This window comes from Thrips palmi, unplaced genomic scaffold, assembly GCF_012932325.1.
Source record: "Thrips palmi isolate BJ-2018 unplaced genomic scaffold, TpBJ-2018v1 HiC_scaffold_16, whole genome shotgun sequence".
NCBI classification, from domain to species: Eukaryota; Metazoa; Arthropoda; class Insecta; order Thysanoptera; family Thripidae; genus Thrips; species Thrips palmi.
Genome location: NW_023144625.1, coordinates 4,004,050 through 4,019,969, shown reverse-complemented (window position 1 = coordinate 4,019,969; position 15,920 = coordinate 4,004,050). Strand labels below are relative to the sequence as shown.

The 15,920-nt window shown below is 46.4% G+C and overlaps 2 protein-coding genes across 24 annotated transcripts in view; one reads left to right on the top strand and one right to left on the bottom strand.

Moving 5' to 3' along the window:
- Positions 1–5,548, bottom strand: part of LOC117642400 — a 20,664-nt gene extending 15,116 nt beyond the window's left edge. For 2 of the 14 annotated variants that reach the window (XM_034380548.1, XM_034380550.1), the window contains exons 1-4: positions 3,169–3,309; positions 2,278–2,409; positions 1,726–1,787; positions 362–702 (exon numbers count right to left, since the gene is read on the bottom strand). In XM_034380548.1, the coding sequence (XP_034236439.1) occupies positions 362–702; positions 1,726–1,787; positions 2,278–2,409; positions 3,169–3,273 (640 nt within the window). In that variant the 5' untranslated portion in view covers positions 3,274–3,309. The other 12 variants (XM_034380560.1, XM_034380563.1, XM_034380558.1 and 9 more) reach the window with 12 other exon arrangements.
- Positions 1,857–15,920, top strand: LOC117642420. Of its 10 annotated transcripts, XM_034380626.1 has the most exons (4): positions 3,106–3,245; positions 3,345–3,511; positions 5,278–5,381; positions 14,384–15,920. In XM_034380626.1, exons 3-4 carry the CDS (start codon positions 5,367–5,369, stop codon positions 15,659–15,661), a joined length of 1,293 nt encoding a protein of 430 aa, XP_034236517.1. In that variant the 5' UTR covers positions 3,106–3,245; positions 3,345–3,511; positions 5,278–5,366; the 3' UTR covers positions 15,662–15,920. The 10 variants fall into 10 exon arrangements, with proteins under 10 accessions (XP_034236521.1, XP_034236522.1, XP_034236517.1 ...); XM_034380630.1 differs by lacking the exons at positions 3,106–3,245; positions 3,345–3,511 and adding an exon at positions 1,857–2,102; XM_034380631.1 differs by lacking the exons at positions 3,106–3,245; positions 3,345–3,511 and adding an exon at positions 2,394–2,438.

The window sequence follows — 15,920 nt, the reverse complement described above, 5'->3', positions numbered from 1 at the left end:
TAAATTTTCTTTTCATTCCAAACTATGGACAAAGTTCAATTTCGCTTCACAACTTTGAACTAAGGAACCTCCGAGAAAAACCCTACATTAATCAGACCAAAACAGTTGCGCAGAATCCCTTCACGGTGGGCAAAATTAGCGCAGAACTTCTTTAATTCGTTAGACAAGATAGACTTTTCACGATCTATTCACCCTCAACTTCTTTTTAAAAAATCGTAGGGTTATTTTCTTACAAATCATCCCGGGCTAACTTCGGTTTTAGCTGTTTTTACACTTACGCCTCAACCTCACATTGGAGGCCACGAACTACATCCGTCGATTTCGGTACCTCTCACGCAATGTCTTCCAAAAACGTGCTTACCGGCCATCGCCGCGCCCTGCTTGGCCTGCCCCCAGGCCGCGTCGTCGGCCTCCCGCGCCGCCAGCAAGCGTTCCCTCGCCGCGTGCAGAGACGCCTTCGTCCGCTGCAGCTGGTGGCGCAGGTCCTCGGCCGCCTCCTCAATCTTGGGGATGGACACCAGCTCCGCGATTCGGTCCAGGGCGGTCTCGCTGAGGTCCAGCTCCTCCAGGAGCGGCCCCGCGTCGTCCAGCCTCGCCTTCTTGCACGTGACGACGGCATGGCCTCCGTCGTCCACGCACGCCTCCGTGGCGGGGTTGTTGCAGGACCGGCACCACAACGGCGCCACAACGGACCTCTGAAACCTGCCGAAAGGGGTGTTGGCAGTAGTGATTAATCCGGAACCACGAAGCATGTGGAGGAAGACAAGCGCGGTTTAGGGAGCCCCCGACAGGGAGCGCGATTGTGTATATTTTGCCTACCTAAAGGGGCATGTGATGATGGTTGCCTACTATCAGACATTTAGGAAATATTATCCCCCCCCTTCCCTTAAGGGGAAAGACTCGTCTGTAACACCAAAATTTTAACTGATTTCAGGCTTCAATAAAATCTCTTCTCAATAACTAAAAAGTTTAGTGGGGTTTCCAAATAAAAAGCTGGTTCTTTAATGTTCGTTTTCAAAACGGAAGTTTGACTCTAAGCCCTACAACCTGGTATCCGTAATCGCTTTGCTAAACCACTACAATACGCCAAAACTTTACTGCGCGTATGATTGGCAGAGAACGCTGAAAATAGAAAGGTCAGACTTTTGACCCCTATAACGGTTTTACTGAAATGTACGACCGAGAAAGGGTCATACTGAAATTTAAGACCGTAGAAAGGTCATACCTCCATGTATGACAAAAAACGGTCATACTTTATAGTGTATCACAGGTAAAGGCTGATATATCCCCAAGCTTAACAATAGCCAGTCTCGCTGATATGAGACCTATTTTTGGTCATTCATTTAAATATGACCCTTTTTCGGTCATACTCAGCCCGTCCTGAGCAGTGTGGTACCCGCGTGGTCGCGGCTACACACTAAACTTCTTACGGATACATCCTATCTGTATTACGGACATTTTTGTGCAATTGCAATTACGGATAGATTTTGCTTGTAATACGGATGAAATCATCCGTATTACAAAGAGTTTTACGTCCGTAACATACAGACGAAAAGATCCGTATGGTACGGACGTAAAACTCTTTGTAATACGGATGATTTCATCCGTATTACAAGCAAAATCTATCCGTAATTGCAATTGCACAAAAATGTCCGTAATACAGATAGGGTGTATCCGTAAGAAATGTAGTGTGTACGAAGCACGATGGAAGGACTACAGACTTACGTATTGCAGGCATCCAATACGATGAGATTGTCCACTAAGCTCTCCGGCGAAGGCGTGAAGACCTACACAAACGACACAGAGAAATAGCAATGAGCTACCAGCTACAGAGGAGTGGGAAGGACTTCATATGCAGATGACAGATTTTACACTGTTAATATTCCTCACATGTTACGAAATACGTTTACAAGATGCATTTTGTAGAGTATTTCGGAATCTCTCGTGACATACTTCTAAAATTTTTCGGAATTTCCCGAAGTTAACGGTATTCAAAAGCAACTGAGCTCGATTTTCTGAGGAACATTGAATTATATCAAGGCTTATTTTTCGAACAAGAATATCATCAAAACATGTGATGACTAAGTTGTCACGCCCATGCAGTAAGTACAGGAACTTTGATGAGAAAGTAATCAATTGGTGAAAAAATTTACATCATTTAAAAGTGATGACTTGAGTGATGATAATTTCATCCATGACTTAGTCATAGAGTGACGACAGATTTTAACAGTGAGTGCGTCTGAAAAAAATCCTCGAAGCTGCAATAAGAAACCTCACCATATTGTCTAGAGGGCACGTCCTAGTGGGTAACTCTTGGATGCACTTGAGGCATAGTGTGTGCCCGCAAGGGAGGATCTTCGGCCGGTGGGCAATGGCGTCAAAACGCAGCGTACACACTTGGCACTCCATCTGCAAGAACAAACAGTAAATTTAACTAGGTCACATCTTGTTTCCAAATAGTTTCCTAAATTAATGGGGGACGTAATTCGAGTTGACCGTTCAGTCTTCATTAGAATTATGAAAGTACAAGTTGAGTAATCTCCTTAGGGTAGTTCGAACGACTAGGCGAAAGTTAAGAAAAACTCATGAAAATTGCTGAGAAGATGCCCTACACCCTATTTTGTTCACCCGCTAAGGGGCAACCCCGGTCACTGGCCAAAACTAAGATTACTAAGGAATTAAAAATTGCATTATTGCTATGGGTTTGAGGTTATGTTGCTCATTGGAGCCTTGTGTTTTCTTCTCGCTTCCATTATTCCCACAAAGTTTAATCGTTTAACCAATGAACTATGATTGCATTTAGAGTCACTCTTTCATCCGACATGAAGAAAACCATGCCTTATTACTTGATACCTTGCACTTTCTACATTTTTCGGGCAAAAACCAACTATTTTTACGCATGTTTTAAAAATTCCCGGGAATTTCCCATTTTATGGGTCTGATTGTGCCCGGGAACGTTCCCGGGAATTCCCTAACTTCCCGGGAATATTCCTACCCTTTAAAACACTACAAGTTACCCTTGCTGTCTCAAGTTACCCCGGTTTACGGTACTCTTTGATGTGGATGAAAACAATTATTTGGAAATCCAAAAAAAAAAAAATCTCGTATGGGCCAACTGAACTTTAAGAGAATTTGGGGCTCGTAATTGTACGTTTCGGTGAAAACTACCCAACATCGGAAATGGTGCCGCCAGCCGACTGCATTTACTTTCAAGGCTGATCCACAAGGATAGAAGGAGATCAAAAGTAAGCCCTCAATAAAGCTTCTGAGCATGCGCAGACCGTCACCACCGGGTGCGCAGAAGTTGTTTTGAAGGCTTACTATTGTTCTTCTTCCGTTTAAAGATTCATTGAAGTAACCGTCGGTGATGAATCTTGAAGCGCTACGTAAACTTGACACCGTTTCTCCTCAAACGCGGCTCGCTCACAACTCCCACACGACAGCATTTCCGGTTTTCACGCCGTTTGGTTCTACAATCGATGACTTCCAGGAAATGTGATCGAACTGCTAAGTAGGTGCATACCTTACCACAGAAGGGTTCAAGTTTCTTACTCCCTTCTATCGCTGTCGCAATGGCGTACTTGAGCTGAAGTGGTACAAGATGAAAGGGGCGACAATGCTTCAAAAATATGACCGCCAGGGGCTTCGTCGGCTGCTTGCTGCTACTTAGTCCAAGTGGGAGCCTCCGGCGGCCATTGTTGTTGCAGCATGTCTTCCTTCCTTCTTTCTTGACGTAGGCGTAACGACTTCCATGAGGGACCGACCGTTACGCACTCAAAGGTACATTTGAACCACCCCATCCCACTATGTTACGCAGCGTTGCGCTGGGCTGGAACCTCCCACGCCCTATAACAGCGTAACGTTACGCCCATAGAGTACTCCAAATCCAAAGAAGCTCTGGCCCGGAAGAACAAAAACGGAAGTAAGAAACTGTCATTGACAGTTTCTTACTTCCGTTTGACAGTTTCTTACTTCCGTGTTTGTTCTTCTTCCGGGCCAGAGCTTCTTTGAAATACCCTATTTTCTCAGAGAATTTCTTCCTTTACTCTTATATACTTCTGGTCCTCCTGAAATGTGCTCTCATACATAATGAACCTGCCTCGGGCTCCCTTCCCCTCCATGTGCAAGCAGCGTTACGCAGGACTTCTCCACCCCCCGTCCCTCACCCTTAATGCGTAACATAGGGGACTTCGGAGAAAACTTAGACCGGAAGTCAGCGACAGAACGGGAGAAACAAAAGAGCGTCGCTGCGTCGCGCTGCCGTGCTGAGCGGTGGTGGGGGTCGACATCGGCGGAGTAGGGGCGTAGGTGCCACAGTGGAGCGAAACGCCAAAAAATGCGACATCGTGCGACATCGAATCATTTTCCTATCTGTCAGCTTTTTTCACGGCATATGGTCATTTCATGATGTTATCTTGTAAAAGAAATGATTTCCTAGTATTGGCTAGGCTTGGAGAGCTATAAATCGCGAAAAACATGAAAATTTTGTACCAAAATCTGCCATTTTTCACACGTTTTTTGCCCGTAAAACTGACATTTTTTCGATTCTGCAACTTTTCTCAACAGATTCGGAAAGCTAAGGACAAGGCCTACAACTTTTGTTATGGTCGCAACGCTGTAGCGAGGTCGGCCATTCGACTTTTTTGGCCTCAAAGGTTTTTCCTTTAATAAATTTCATTGGAAATTTATTCCCATTTTGACCAATTTAGGTATTTTTGTGCCCCTGCAGTCCGCTTTTCATCCCAACCAGTTTCAATAGACTATTCTAGTCGTGGCTGAGTGAAGAACAAGAAGAATCACAAAAGACGCCATTGAGGGCATTTAAAGTGAACATATTTGATGAAATATGTTGCATTTACTATAAAATATTTGAATTAACTTCTACCAAGCAAGGGGACTTAAACATTTGAAGTAAAAGTGCGAAAAAGTACACTTTTGTGATTCTTCTTGTTCTTCACTCAGCCACGACTAGAATAGTCTATTCATCCAATCGAGTTTATAAGAACCGAAAATAGATGTTACGAGGCAACACAGACCTCAAGGGCTGGCGTGGAATCACCCATATGCTGTATTGACAATTATATCCCTAAAACGATCAAAATTGTGCATAGTGAAGAAGGAAATAGTACATTTTACGTTTGCTCAAAAACCGCTATAAGCAAGAGAGAAAAAAGTCCATATAGGTCTGAGCGTGTGAGAAGTTTAGCGGACCAATAATACCGTGTCATGTTATCCGTCTAGTGAGTCGTTTGAAATGTCTTTTTCCGTTTGTTTCAGACGCAACTAAAGCCCAGAGGGCACTGCAATCTGAGAGGAGATTCGGGCGGACTCTCCTGCTTTGACCCGTTGCTGCCAGCCGCCAGGAAATGAATGAGGAAGCGGTGAGTCTCACCTAAACACAGGCGCGTAGGAACGTCAAAAAAGTTGGGGGGTCAGTGTAGTGCATGTTGCCTACCTCGCAGGGGATTGACCCGGGGCAGCTCCAAAAACTGGGGGGTCAGCTGACCCTCTGACCCGGTGCCTAATACGCCGCGCCGCTGCCTAAACACACATGCTGGTAAAACAAACGCCTAAAAACTACGCCCTTTGGGCCATAAACAGTCCTTAACGGTGTTACGAGCGCTAAGTACGCTAAAGTAAGAAAGCGTATTTTGGGAATTCAATAAATGGCTATTTTAAGGGAGCACACCAGTGAAAATCGTCAAATTTTGGCCTTCTATTTTATTTTATCCTTATTGGCTGAGCGATAGCGAAGCCTGTTACTCCAGTGGGGTTGGAAAGTTTTGTCTGTCTGTCTGTCTGTCGGTCTGTCGGTCTGTCTGTCGGTCTGTCTGTCGGTCTGTCCGCGCTACTCCTCCTGAACGGCTCGGCCGATCTCAATGAGATTTTGCACACTTTTTGGGTATGTCCTTGGCTCGGCACACGCGAAATTTCACCATCCTAGCTCAACTGGTTCAGTTTTTATAGGCGAAAAACACCTAAAAAACGGCGAAAAATAGAGATTTCTGCAGATAGACCACTTCTGTCTTGGAGAAAGGGGGGTCTGGGGGGCGGAGCCCCCCAGCCTCGACAAGTTAAAAAGTGACAAGGGTCAAGAACGTGTTATCTGTAGATAAAACAACTCTATTTACAATGTAGGGGGGTCTGGGGGGCGGAGCCCCCCAGCATTCAACGAGTTAAAAAATAACCGACAACGGACAAGCCATTGCCTGCCGCAGGCAGGCTAGCGCCGCAGGCCATGGTAGGTACGCCAGGCGTGGATTGGAGGAACAGGCAGCGAGACATCGCGAAGCCTGTTACGACAAGACGCGGTCTGGCGTAAACCTACCTTGTTTTCTGCTACTCATCCCGAGTCGAACGCCGCAAACCCCACCTCAAAATTCCAATTACTTTGGCTTGGGCACATTTTTGTAGTTGCTATAAAGGTAACTATTTTTGCATATTTCATCTCAATTGTTAACGTTCAGGTGATTCACTTGAAGTCCAATGACACAACCCTCAGGCCATCCAATTGCAGTTGGAAAAAGAAATATTTTGACGCAAACCGAACTCAAATATGTCATAAATTGCGTCCGTAATCGGAAAGAACGCGTGTAAACCGTAGTTTAACTTAGAACGTCATTTTCTCAAATCACCAATTTTGGACCTGGTGCCCAGGCTCACGACCGCAATAATTGAGATATCTCATTGGCTGAGCGATAGCGAAGCCTGTTACTCAGGTGGGGTTGAAAAATTTTTCCTGTCTGCGTGCGTGCGTGCGTGTGTGTGTGTGTGTGTGTGTCCGCGCTACTCCTCCTGAACGGCTCGGCCGATCTCGGTGAGATTTTGCACACTTTTTGGGTATGTGCTTGGCTCGTCACACGCGAAATTTCACTATACTAGCTCAACTGGTTCGGTTTTTATAGCCGAAAAACACCTAAAAAACGGCGAAAAATCGAGTTTTCTGCAGGCAGATCACTTCTGTCTTGAAGAAAGGGGGGTCTGGGGGGCCCGACAAGTTAAAGAGTCAGGCCAATGCAGCCCTAGGAACGAAATCAAATGCTGTTTTGAACTTCAATCACGCAAATCGGTATGCGGATGCCTGGAAAAGAAAACTAGTCTGCCGAAGGCAGGCAAGCGCCGCAGGCCAAGGTAGGTGTAACGCCAGGCGTGGATTGTCGAAACTGGCGCAGCATCGCGAAGCCTGTTACGACAAGACACGGTCTGGCGTACACCTACCTTGTTATTGGCTGAGCGATAGCGAAGCCTGTTACTCCAGTGGGGTTGAAAAGTTTTGTCTGTCCGTCTGTCTGTCGGTCTGTCTGTCCGCACTACTCCTCCTGAACGGCTCGGCCGATCTCGGTGAGATTTTGCACACTTCTTGGGTATGTCCTTGGCTCGGCACACGCGAAATTTCACCATCCTAGCTCAACTGGTTCAGTTTTTATAGGCGAAAAACACCTAAAAACGGCGAAAAATAGAGATTTCTGCAGATAGACTTCTGTCTTGGAGAAAGGGGGGTCTGGGGGGCGGAGCCCCCCAGCCTTGACAAGTTAAAAAGTGACAAGGGTCAAAATCGTGTTATCTGTAGATAAAACGACTCTATTTACAATGTAGGGGGGTCTGGGGGGCTCCGCCCCCCAGCATTCAACAAGTTAAAAAATAACCGACAACGGACAGGCCATTGCCTGCCGCAGGCAGGCTAGCGCCGCAGGCCAAGGTAGGTACGCCAGGCGTGGATTGGAGGAACAGGCAGCGAGACATCGCGAAGCCTGTTACGACAAGACGCGGTCTGGCGTAAACCTACCTTGTCTAATTGAACGCGGTTTGCGGCAAAATGTTCCTTTTACGTCCCTCTATCGTGTGAACCTCCGATAGCATCGCACTAACACGTCGCGAGCAGCAATCATTAACAAGGTAGGTTTTTTTCAGTCGGTTGACCCCCTTTTTTCAAGATCCTGATGTGGACAGTTCTTGGAAGCGGCCTTTGTTGGGACCAGATCTGGCCCTTCCTACGGCATGGGCTGTACGGAAGAACGGTAACTACTGTTAAAAGACTACGGAATATTTTGTAAAACAAGTACGGTAAAGTTTGGCAAAAAAATTATCCAGGATTTACCGTCATTTTTTCTCAGAATGTGACAACATGTCGACGAAAACGGAAAGTGACTCCTAGCCCCACTTTTCATCACCGCCACTTGCTCAAGTGACGTTTGATTTGATATGTTTTTGAGTTAAAACCAAAATTTCAAGCTAATAGGTTTGTTACTTTTCACAGAATGACTGTTTTACGAAACCTCTGCATTTTCACTGGTGTGCCCCCTTCAGGGGGGACCCTGGTGAAACTTTCAAGTAGGCTTCAAAATAATCCCAGAAAGTTGAAACGTTGCTTAATAACAAGGTAGGTTTACGCCAGACCGCGTCTTGTCGTAACAGGCTTCGCGATGTCTCGCTGCCTGTTCCTCCAATCCACGCCTGGCGTACCTACCTTGGCCTGCGGCGCTAGCCTGCCTGCGGCAGGCAATGGCTTGTCCGTTGTCGGTTAATTTTTTAACTTGTTGAATGCTCCCCCAGACCCCCCCTACATTGTAAATAGAGTTGTTTTATCTACAGATAACACGATCTTGACCCTTGTCACTTTTTAACTTGTCGAGGCTGGGGGGCTCCGCCCCCCAGACCCCCCTTTCTCCAAGACAGAAGTGGTCTATCTGCAGAAATCTCTATTTTTCGCCGTTTTTTAGGTGTTTTTCGCCTGTAAAAACTGAACCAGTTGAGCTAGGATGGTGAAATTTCGCGTGTGCCGAGCCAAGGACATACCCAAAAAGTGTGCAAAATCTCATTGAGATCGGCCGAGCCGTTCAGGAGGAGTAGCGCGGACAGACAGACCGACAGACAGACCGACAGACCGACAGACAGACCGACAGACAGACAAAACTTTCCAACCCCACTGGAGTAACAGGCTTCGCTATCGCTCAGCCAATTAGGTTCATTATGCACTCTACCAAAAATGTCCTGTAAATGCCGTTAAGGGGGCTCATACATGTTAAAAGCACTTTAAAAAAAAAAACGTTTGATGTAGACGGATTAAGATTTTACAATTTCTGTGTTAAAATCCTTTTAGATAATTGAGTAAGCTTCATTTTGGCTTAAGGGAAAGTGACTTTGGACATTTTTTGGAGATTTAGTCGAAACGTTTAAAATTTTGCTTCTCGTAAGATTTTGTTCGCATACTTGCTCAGATCTGTGGGGAAAAAATCAGGGAGACTCATCCCCAGTAGTGTCATAGAATTGACTACAATGGGCTTTATATCTGCAATAGTTTTCAAGAAAAAAAATAAAAACAATTTTTTAAACAATTTTTTAAACAAATTTTTGAACAAAAAATTGTATATATTTTTTTTCTTGAAAACTATTGCAGATATAAAGCCCATTGTAGTCAATTCTATGACACTACTGGGGATGAGTCTCCCTGATTTTTTCCCCACAGATCTGAGCAAGTATGCGAACAAAATCTTACGAGAAGCAAAATTTTAAACGTTTCGACTAAATCTCCAAAAAATGTCCAAAGTCACTTTCCCTTAAGCCAAAATGAAGCTTACTCAATTATCTAAAAGGATTTTAACACAGAAATTGTAAAATCTTAATCCGTCTACATCCAAATTTTTTTTTAAAAACGTGCTTTTAACATGTATGAGCCCCCTTAATTTATTACCAGTTTTCACTGTGGGTCAATTCACAGCGTTTACTGTGATCTGCTCACGGGATTCACTGTGATCTTGTTCGCGGTGTTCACTGTGATCTGGTCCCCAGTAAACACTGTGAGTTTGACGCCGCTAAGCACAGAAGTACTGCAAATCAGGCTCCAATTCATGGCGTTTACTGTGGCCAGATCACAGTGAACACTGTAACCGAGATCACAGTGAACGCCGTGAACTAGTTCACAGCAAATGCCGTGAATTGCATAACAGCAAACATTGGTAATAAATTAACGGCGTTGACAGGACATTTTTTGTAGAGTGTGGTGAGTTCCCAAAACAAAATTCGATCCAAAATGTTGAACGGTCTCTGAGAAAAGTGGCTTTTTAGTGGTTTTTAGAGCGTTGGGGAAAAATCTTCCTGCTTCTTTCATTGAGAGGTAAAGTCTTGAAAATTTTTTCGGGTTATCCTAAAGATGTATAGACGAGATTTTAGTGACGGAATTTTTATATTCGACTTCTGTCCTGAGATATGAGTTTTTAACGGTGCTGTTCGTTACACCGACCGTGACATTGACCGACCCCACCGAGGGGGTATTCACTCGAAGTATTCTCTGTACACGCCGGGATATTCATATTCATAATATTCTGCAATATTCATACGTCTTCAGGTATTCAAAAAATATTCATGATATTCACACATATTCGGAATATTTTGAGGTATTCACCTGTATTCATAGGTATTGAATAGTATTCAGGATGTTTTGCATAAGGTTTGGATGACCTACGAGCGTTTGAGTGCCCTAATTCCCACGTTCCCCAAATTTAAGCGTCTCGTGCTGCCACGGGTTGGCTATGTCGAGACCATGACGGGGGCTGGCCCGAACTGGTGGTGCGTTTCCTTGGCACCATCACCCCTTCCACCACCCCGCTGCTGATGCTGCTGGAGATGCCCGGTTAGGGCACCATCACAACAGCACTGAGTACCCTTCGGCGTGTACTCACGAATACACTGACACTCCCAGGAGCTTGAACTCATTTCAGTACATACCTAAGCATGCCTGGCAATATAGGGCGACGTTTAAATCGAAGATGAACAACGAGACAAAGAGCACTGTATGGCAATAAAAATAAGCAAAGCGTATCACTGTGTAGTGTCAAAGTTACATTAACCTCTGAAATAGCCCCATAACGTCAGGGCAGACACGTAGAAATTATTTCAATGCACTGTGACTCAGCAGGAACAATATAGGTCACATTTTGTCTTTTTTTTTTGGGGGGGGGACAGTGAAGTTTTTGAAGTTTAACGGAGTCTTGGGAAGCCATCTCCAATATTTTTTTGGCAGTTAGAGCGCTTCTTTGGGGCCCTTGATTGATCCCATTATGGTTTAAAAGTAATTTTAAAAACGGTCTTATTAGTTGAAAACTTTCTTTCTCGTAGAGACGGGGGGTCCCAGAAATTTCTTCTCACAATATTGAAGCGTTTTAAGTGCAAATTTCATGATATTCATTAGATATTCATGATATTCACAAATATTCACCAGTATTACCTCATATTCACTAGTATTCAGACGAATATGTGTATTCAACAATATTCTTGGTATTCACGGATATTCACACATATTCATATTCTCTGTACACGAAAATAGCAAGTGATTACCCCCTCGGACCCCACTTTTTTGCAAGCACTTTTTTTTTATTTTTTTGACCGACCCCGCTTTTTTTACATTTAGTGTGTCATTTAATGTACATGAATATTTTTTTCAAAATGTGAGAAAAAATTTAGACCGACCCAAAAATTGACCGACCTCAAAAAAAAAGTACTTAATTGCCGCGTGGCCCATATTGACTAGGTATGGCTCGTACAAAGAGTGCCAATCGCCTACGCACGCTGCGTCCACCGATCCGCCTCTCCTTCATGTACAGGCAGTTGCCGGTGACTGCGGGGAGGCTGGGCGCTGAGAAGCACGCCGATCTCCTCTCCTTCATGTACGCCCGGGTCGGAATCAAAGTCATTTTTACGCCTTGAAGTCGTCTTGAAGGTGCATTGTAGGGAAGGCAGGTACAGGGCTGTTTGAAGACCGCAAAGAGACCCACTTCGGTGTTCGAACGAAGCATAAACAGAGCGGCTGCAGGGCAAAGTCGAGGCGAAAAAAGGTTGGAAAAAATGCCTAAAGAAGGCTTTGACCAAGCGTCTGATTTTTGTCTGCGAACTACCTTAATCTGGTCTTGTTTTCGCCTTCATGGAAGGCGGTTTCAGGGTGCGAAGAAAGCCGAATCGAGATCGCTTGGAGGGCCGATACAGGGCAACATGAAGACGCTTTCGTGGCAGTTATCGGTGCCACGAAACTGTCTTCTTTTTGCCTTGTTTCGACCGGCTTCGCGTCTCGAGAGGGGAAAAGGAAACACAGATGGAGAGCCGGGCACAGCGCCGAGTCGAACCACGAACCCGTCACTCCAGAAACAGGTGCTCCAAGCCACCTACCTGGCCAGGGCGACTTGGTGAGACACTCGTCTCGCCGCATGGCTTGTATGCTCCCGAAATCGCTCTACTGGCGGACGCCAGCCGTCAGGCGGCCAAGTTACATGGCCACGTCGCGTGTGTAGTGTTGACAAGTAGATTCTAGAAGCGCACGTGGCTTTGTATTCAGGAACACTATTGAGTTTCTTTATCATCATTGCGATTAATTTTTGCTTGAAGTAACAACAATAATAAGAACATTCATGAATGCACGCCCCCGTGGAAGTACATGTCAACACTCTTACACACGCGACGTGGCCATGTAACTTGGCCACCTGACGGCTGGCGTCCGTCAGTAGAGCGATTCCGGGAGCATAAAAGCCATGCGACGAGACGAGTGTCTCACCAAGTCGCCCTGGCCAGGTAGGTGGCTTGGAGCATCTGTTTCTGGAGTGACGGATTAGTGGTTCGACTCGGCGCTGCGCCCGGCTCTCCATCTGTGTTTCTTTTTCCCCCCTCCAGACGCGAAGCGGGTCGAAACCAGGCAAAAAGAAGACGGTTTCGTGGCACCGATAACTGCCACGAAAGCGTCTTCATTTTGCCCTGTTTCGGCCCTCCCAGCGATCTCGATTCGGCCCTCTTCGCACCCTGAAACCGCCTTCTATTCCATGAAGGCGAAAACAAGACCAGATTAAGGTAGTTCGTAGACGAAAATCAGATGCTTACGCAAAGCCTTCTTTAGGCCTTGTTTCCAACCTTTTTTTTTCGCCCTGTTTATGCCTCGTTCAAACACTGAAGTGGGTCTCTTTGCGGTCTTCAAACAGCCCTGTACCTGCCTTCCCTACAATGCGCCTACAAGGCGTAAAAATGACTTTGATTCCGACCCGGGCGTACATGAAGGAGAGGAGATCGGCGTGCTTCTCAGCGCCCAGCCTCCGCGCAGTCACCGAGAACTGCCCGTACGTGAAGGGGAGGCGGATCCGTGGACGCAGCGTGCGTAGGCGATTGACACCCTAATTAAGTACTCTCTATCTTTTTTTTTTTTGGAGGTCGGTCAACTTTTGGGTCGGTGTAAATTTTTTCTCGTATTTTGGAAAAATTCTTCATGTACATTACATGACACAATAAATGTAAAAAAAAGGGGGGTCGGTCAAAAAATAAATAAAAAAGTGACTGCAAAAAAGTAGGGTCGGTGAATGTCGCGGTCGGTGTAAAAATATAGACCCGTTTTTAAATTTTTTAAATTTTAACATTTAAATAAAGTGATTTTTTCCCCTTTTTTCAAACTTTTAGATCTTTGTAAAAAAAAGTATGCCTGATATCAAGATTCCGTCAATAAAATTTGCCGACAAGTCATCAATGAATAGAGTCCATGCAAGACGACTCATGTAGGTGTCAACCAGGAACGCAGGAAGTCTTTTTACGACAAAATTTTTTATCGACTGAGCAAAGCTGTGAAGTTGAGGAAAGAAGCCAACGACAACTGACCTCAATGTTATTTGCTTCCTTCCAAATGATAAAGAAACTACCCACTTAGCTTAAAGGTGTTCAACCTGTTGAATCTGAAACCTTCTATGCACATGTTGAAAATACTATTTTTGGCAATTTTGGCGATTTTTTCCCAAACTCGTTTCTCACTATATTATGTTGCCGTTTACTGTTTTCAACCCATTTGAAAGCCTTAAAACACAATTTAAAAAAAAGTTTTGCAATTTAGTTGAAATTTTTGGCTGAGCGATAGCGAAGCCCGTTACTCGGGTGGGGTTGGAAATTTTTGTCTGTCCGCACTACTACCCCTGAACGCCTCGGCCGATTCGGCTGAGATTCTGCAGGGTCATTAGGTATATCCTTGGCTCACCACACACCAAATTTCAGCTTTCTATCTCAATCCATTCGGTCATTTCAACAAAAAAAAAAAAAAAAAAAAAAAAAAAAAAACGGCAGTAAAAAGAAATTTTTTTAGGAACTTTCACCTTCTTGTCAAGTTCTTTACCGTCTCCCAGGTTTCTGAGGGCGCTGATGACGAAATTAGAACCCATTCTGCCCCCGACTCAAAGTTAAGTCCCATTAGTGTAGATTTTGATCATCAAATGCTATATATTGTGGGGATTTACGAGCTATTTCTTCGTATAACAAAGTATTTTAGTTTGTTACATGTATGCTCAAATACTTCGTCAGGTTTTAAGAGTGCACAACTTTCAAAGTATTCAAGTTAGAGGATGAGAGTGAACGCCGCTTCCTGTTGCAGACTAGCCTGCCGCCGCCCGACGATGTCCTGCCGCCGGACGGTGTGCTGCTGCTCCCTGAGGACGTGCTGCTGCTTGTGTTCGAGCACCTCGACACGCCCAGCCTGCTCTCGGCCCGCGGCGTGTGCCAGCGCTGGCGCGACGTGGCGCTGAGCCGCGCGGCGTGGCGGCACCGCGAGCACACGACCAAGCACCAGCTCGGCGCCGTGGTGAGGCTGGCGCCCTGCCTGCGGTTTCTGCAACTAGACGAAGACACCATCCCCCTTGTGCCGCTTCAGGGCGTGGAGTGCGCCGTAGAGACACTGTCGATCCTCTGGGTCGAGAGCCGCAACGTGGTAATCGTCACGCGTGTGATAACCCAATTTATGAAGAAAGGGCTCCTCAACCTCATCATTGCCAACGTCGGATGGGACAACGGCCAGACTCAGACTGTCAGACGCCTGCTTAGAACCGTTCGCAACTCCAGCCTGACGGGACTTTCGCTTCAGATTCAACCTCGACTTCGGATGGGACCTTCAACCAACAGCCCACCTTCCCCTGAACGCACCGTGGCCCTCCGCGGCCGGAACGAGGCCACCCTGGACTGGCTGGAGTACAACTCGTTCGCGTTCGGCTCAACCGAGCCGGGACTGCGGTTCCTGCTGGAGACGCACGCGCGCACGCTGAGGAGCCTCACTCTGCGCGACTTGCCATTCGACTTCCCCGTGGCTCTGCTCACGGCGTGCGTCAACCTCCTAGAGCTGGAGTGCCCGGACCTGCAGGGCTTGCCGGCCCTAGCGGAGTGCCGCGACCTCAATCACCTGGAACTGGTAGAGAAGGAGGACGGCTACGCTAGTCGTCTCTGCGCGTTGCTACCCGCCTTACCTCGGTTGGAGAGTTTTGGACTGCGCCTTTACGACGCTGCGCACTCCTGCTGGCCCGATCTGCTGCCCATTCTCCACGCTGTTTCCCCCTCCGCCAGCCTGAGGGTGCTGCATCTGGGCGGTCTTTGGCTGTGCCCCGTCCTAGGCGAGCACTCCACCGGGCGCCACGCGCGCGACATCAAGGCTCTGTTGCGGAGCAAGCCCGCGCTGCACGTCTCCGGGCTGCGGGTGTGCAGAGAGTGCGAAGAGAACGGGTGCCTGAGGAGGCTGGAGTGCAAAGGGTGTTGGGTCGAGGGCGGCGTCGGCCGCGTCGCTTTTGACTTGGCCGTGAGCCGGTTCGGCCTCTACAGCCACGACCCGAAAGAAAAGTGTGACCTGCACACGGGAGGGTTGCAGTGGCTCCAGATAGAGGTGTAGACAGTGTTATTGTCGGTTGAGAGGTGTTTTACACTGTCCAATCGCATTTCGCTCGGGAGGAAGCAATCCGTTCCAAATGTGTCAGTTTTTATTTCGTTGTCAATGTTGGTTCTCTAGTGAGAGTTTTTGTTCTACTTGAGGCCGTCTACATGTTCCATTGAACTTAGTCCTAAATGACACCTTTGCATTTCTTTGTGTTTTGGTTACTCAGCCAGATTTGGTGCCAATTTATACTTTGATTAAAGCAATATTCTCCGGT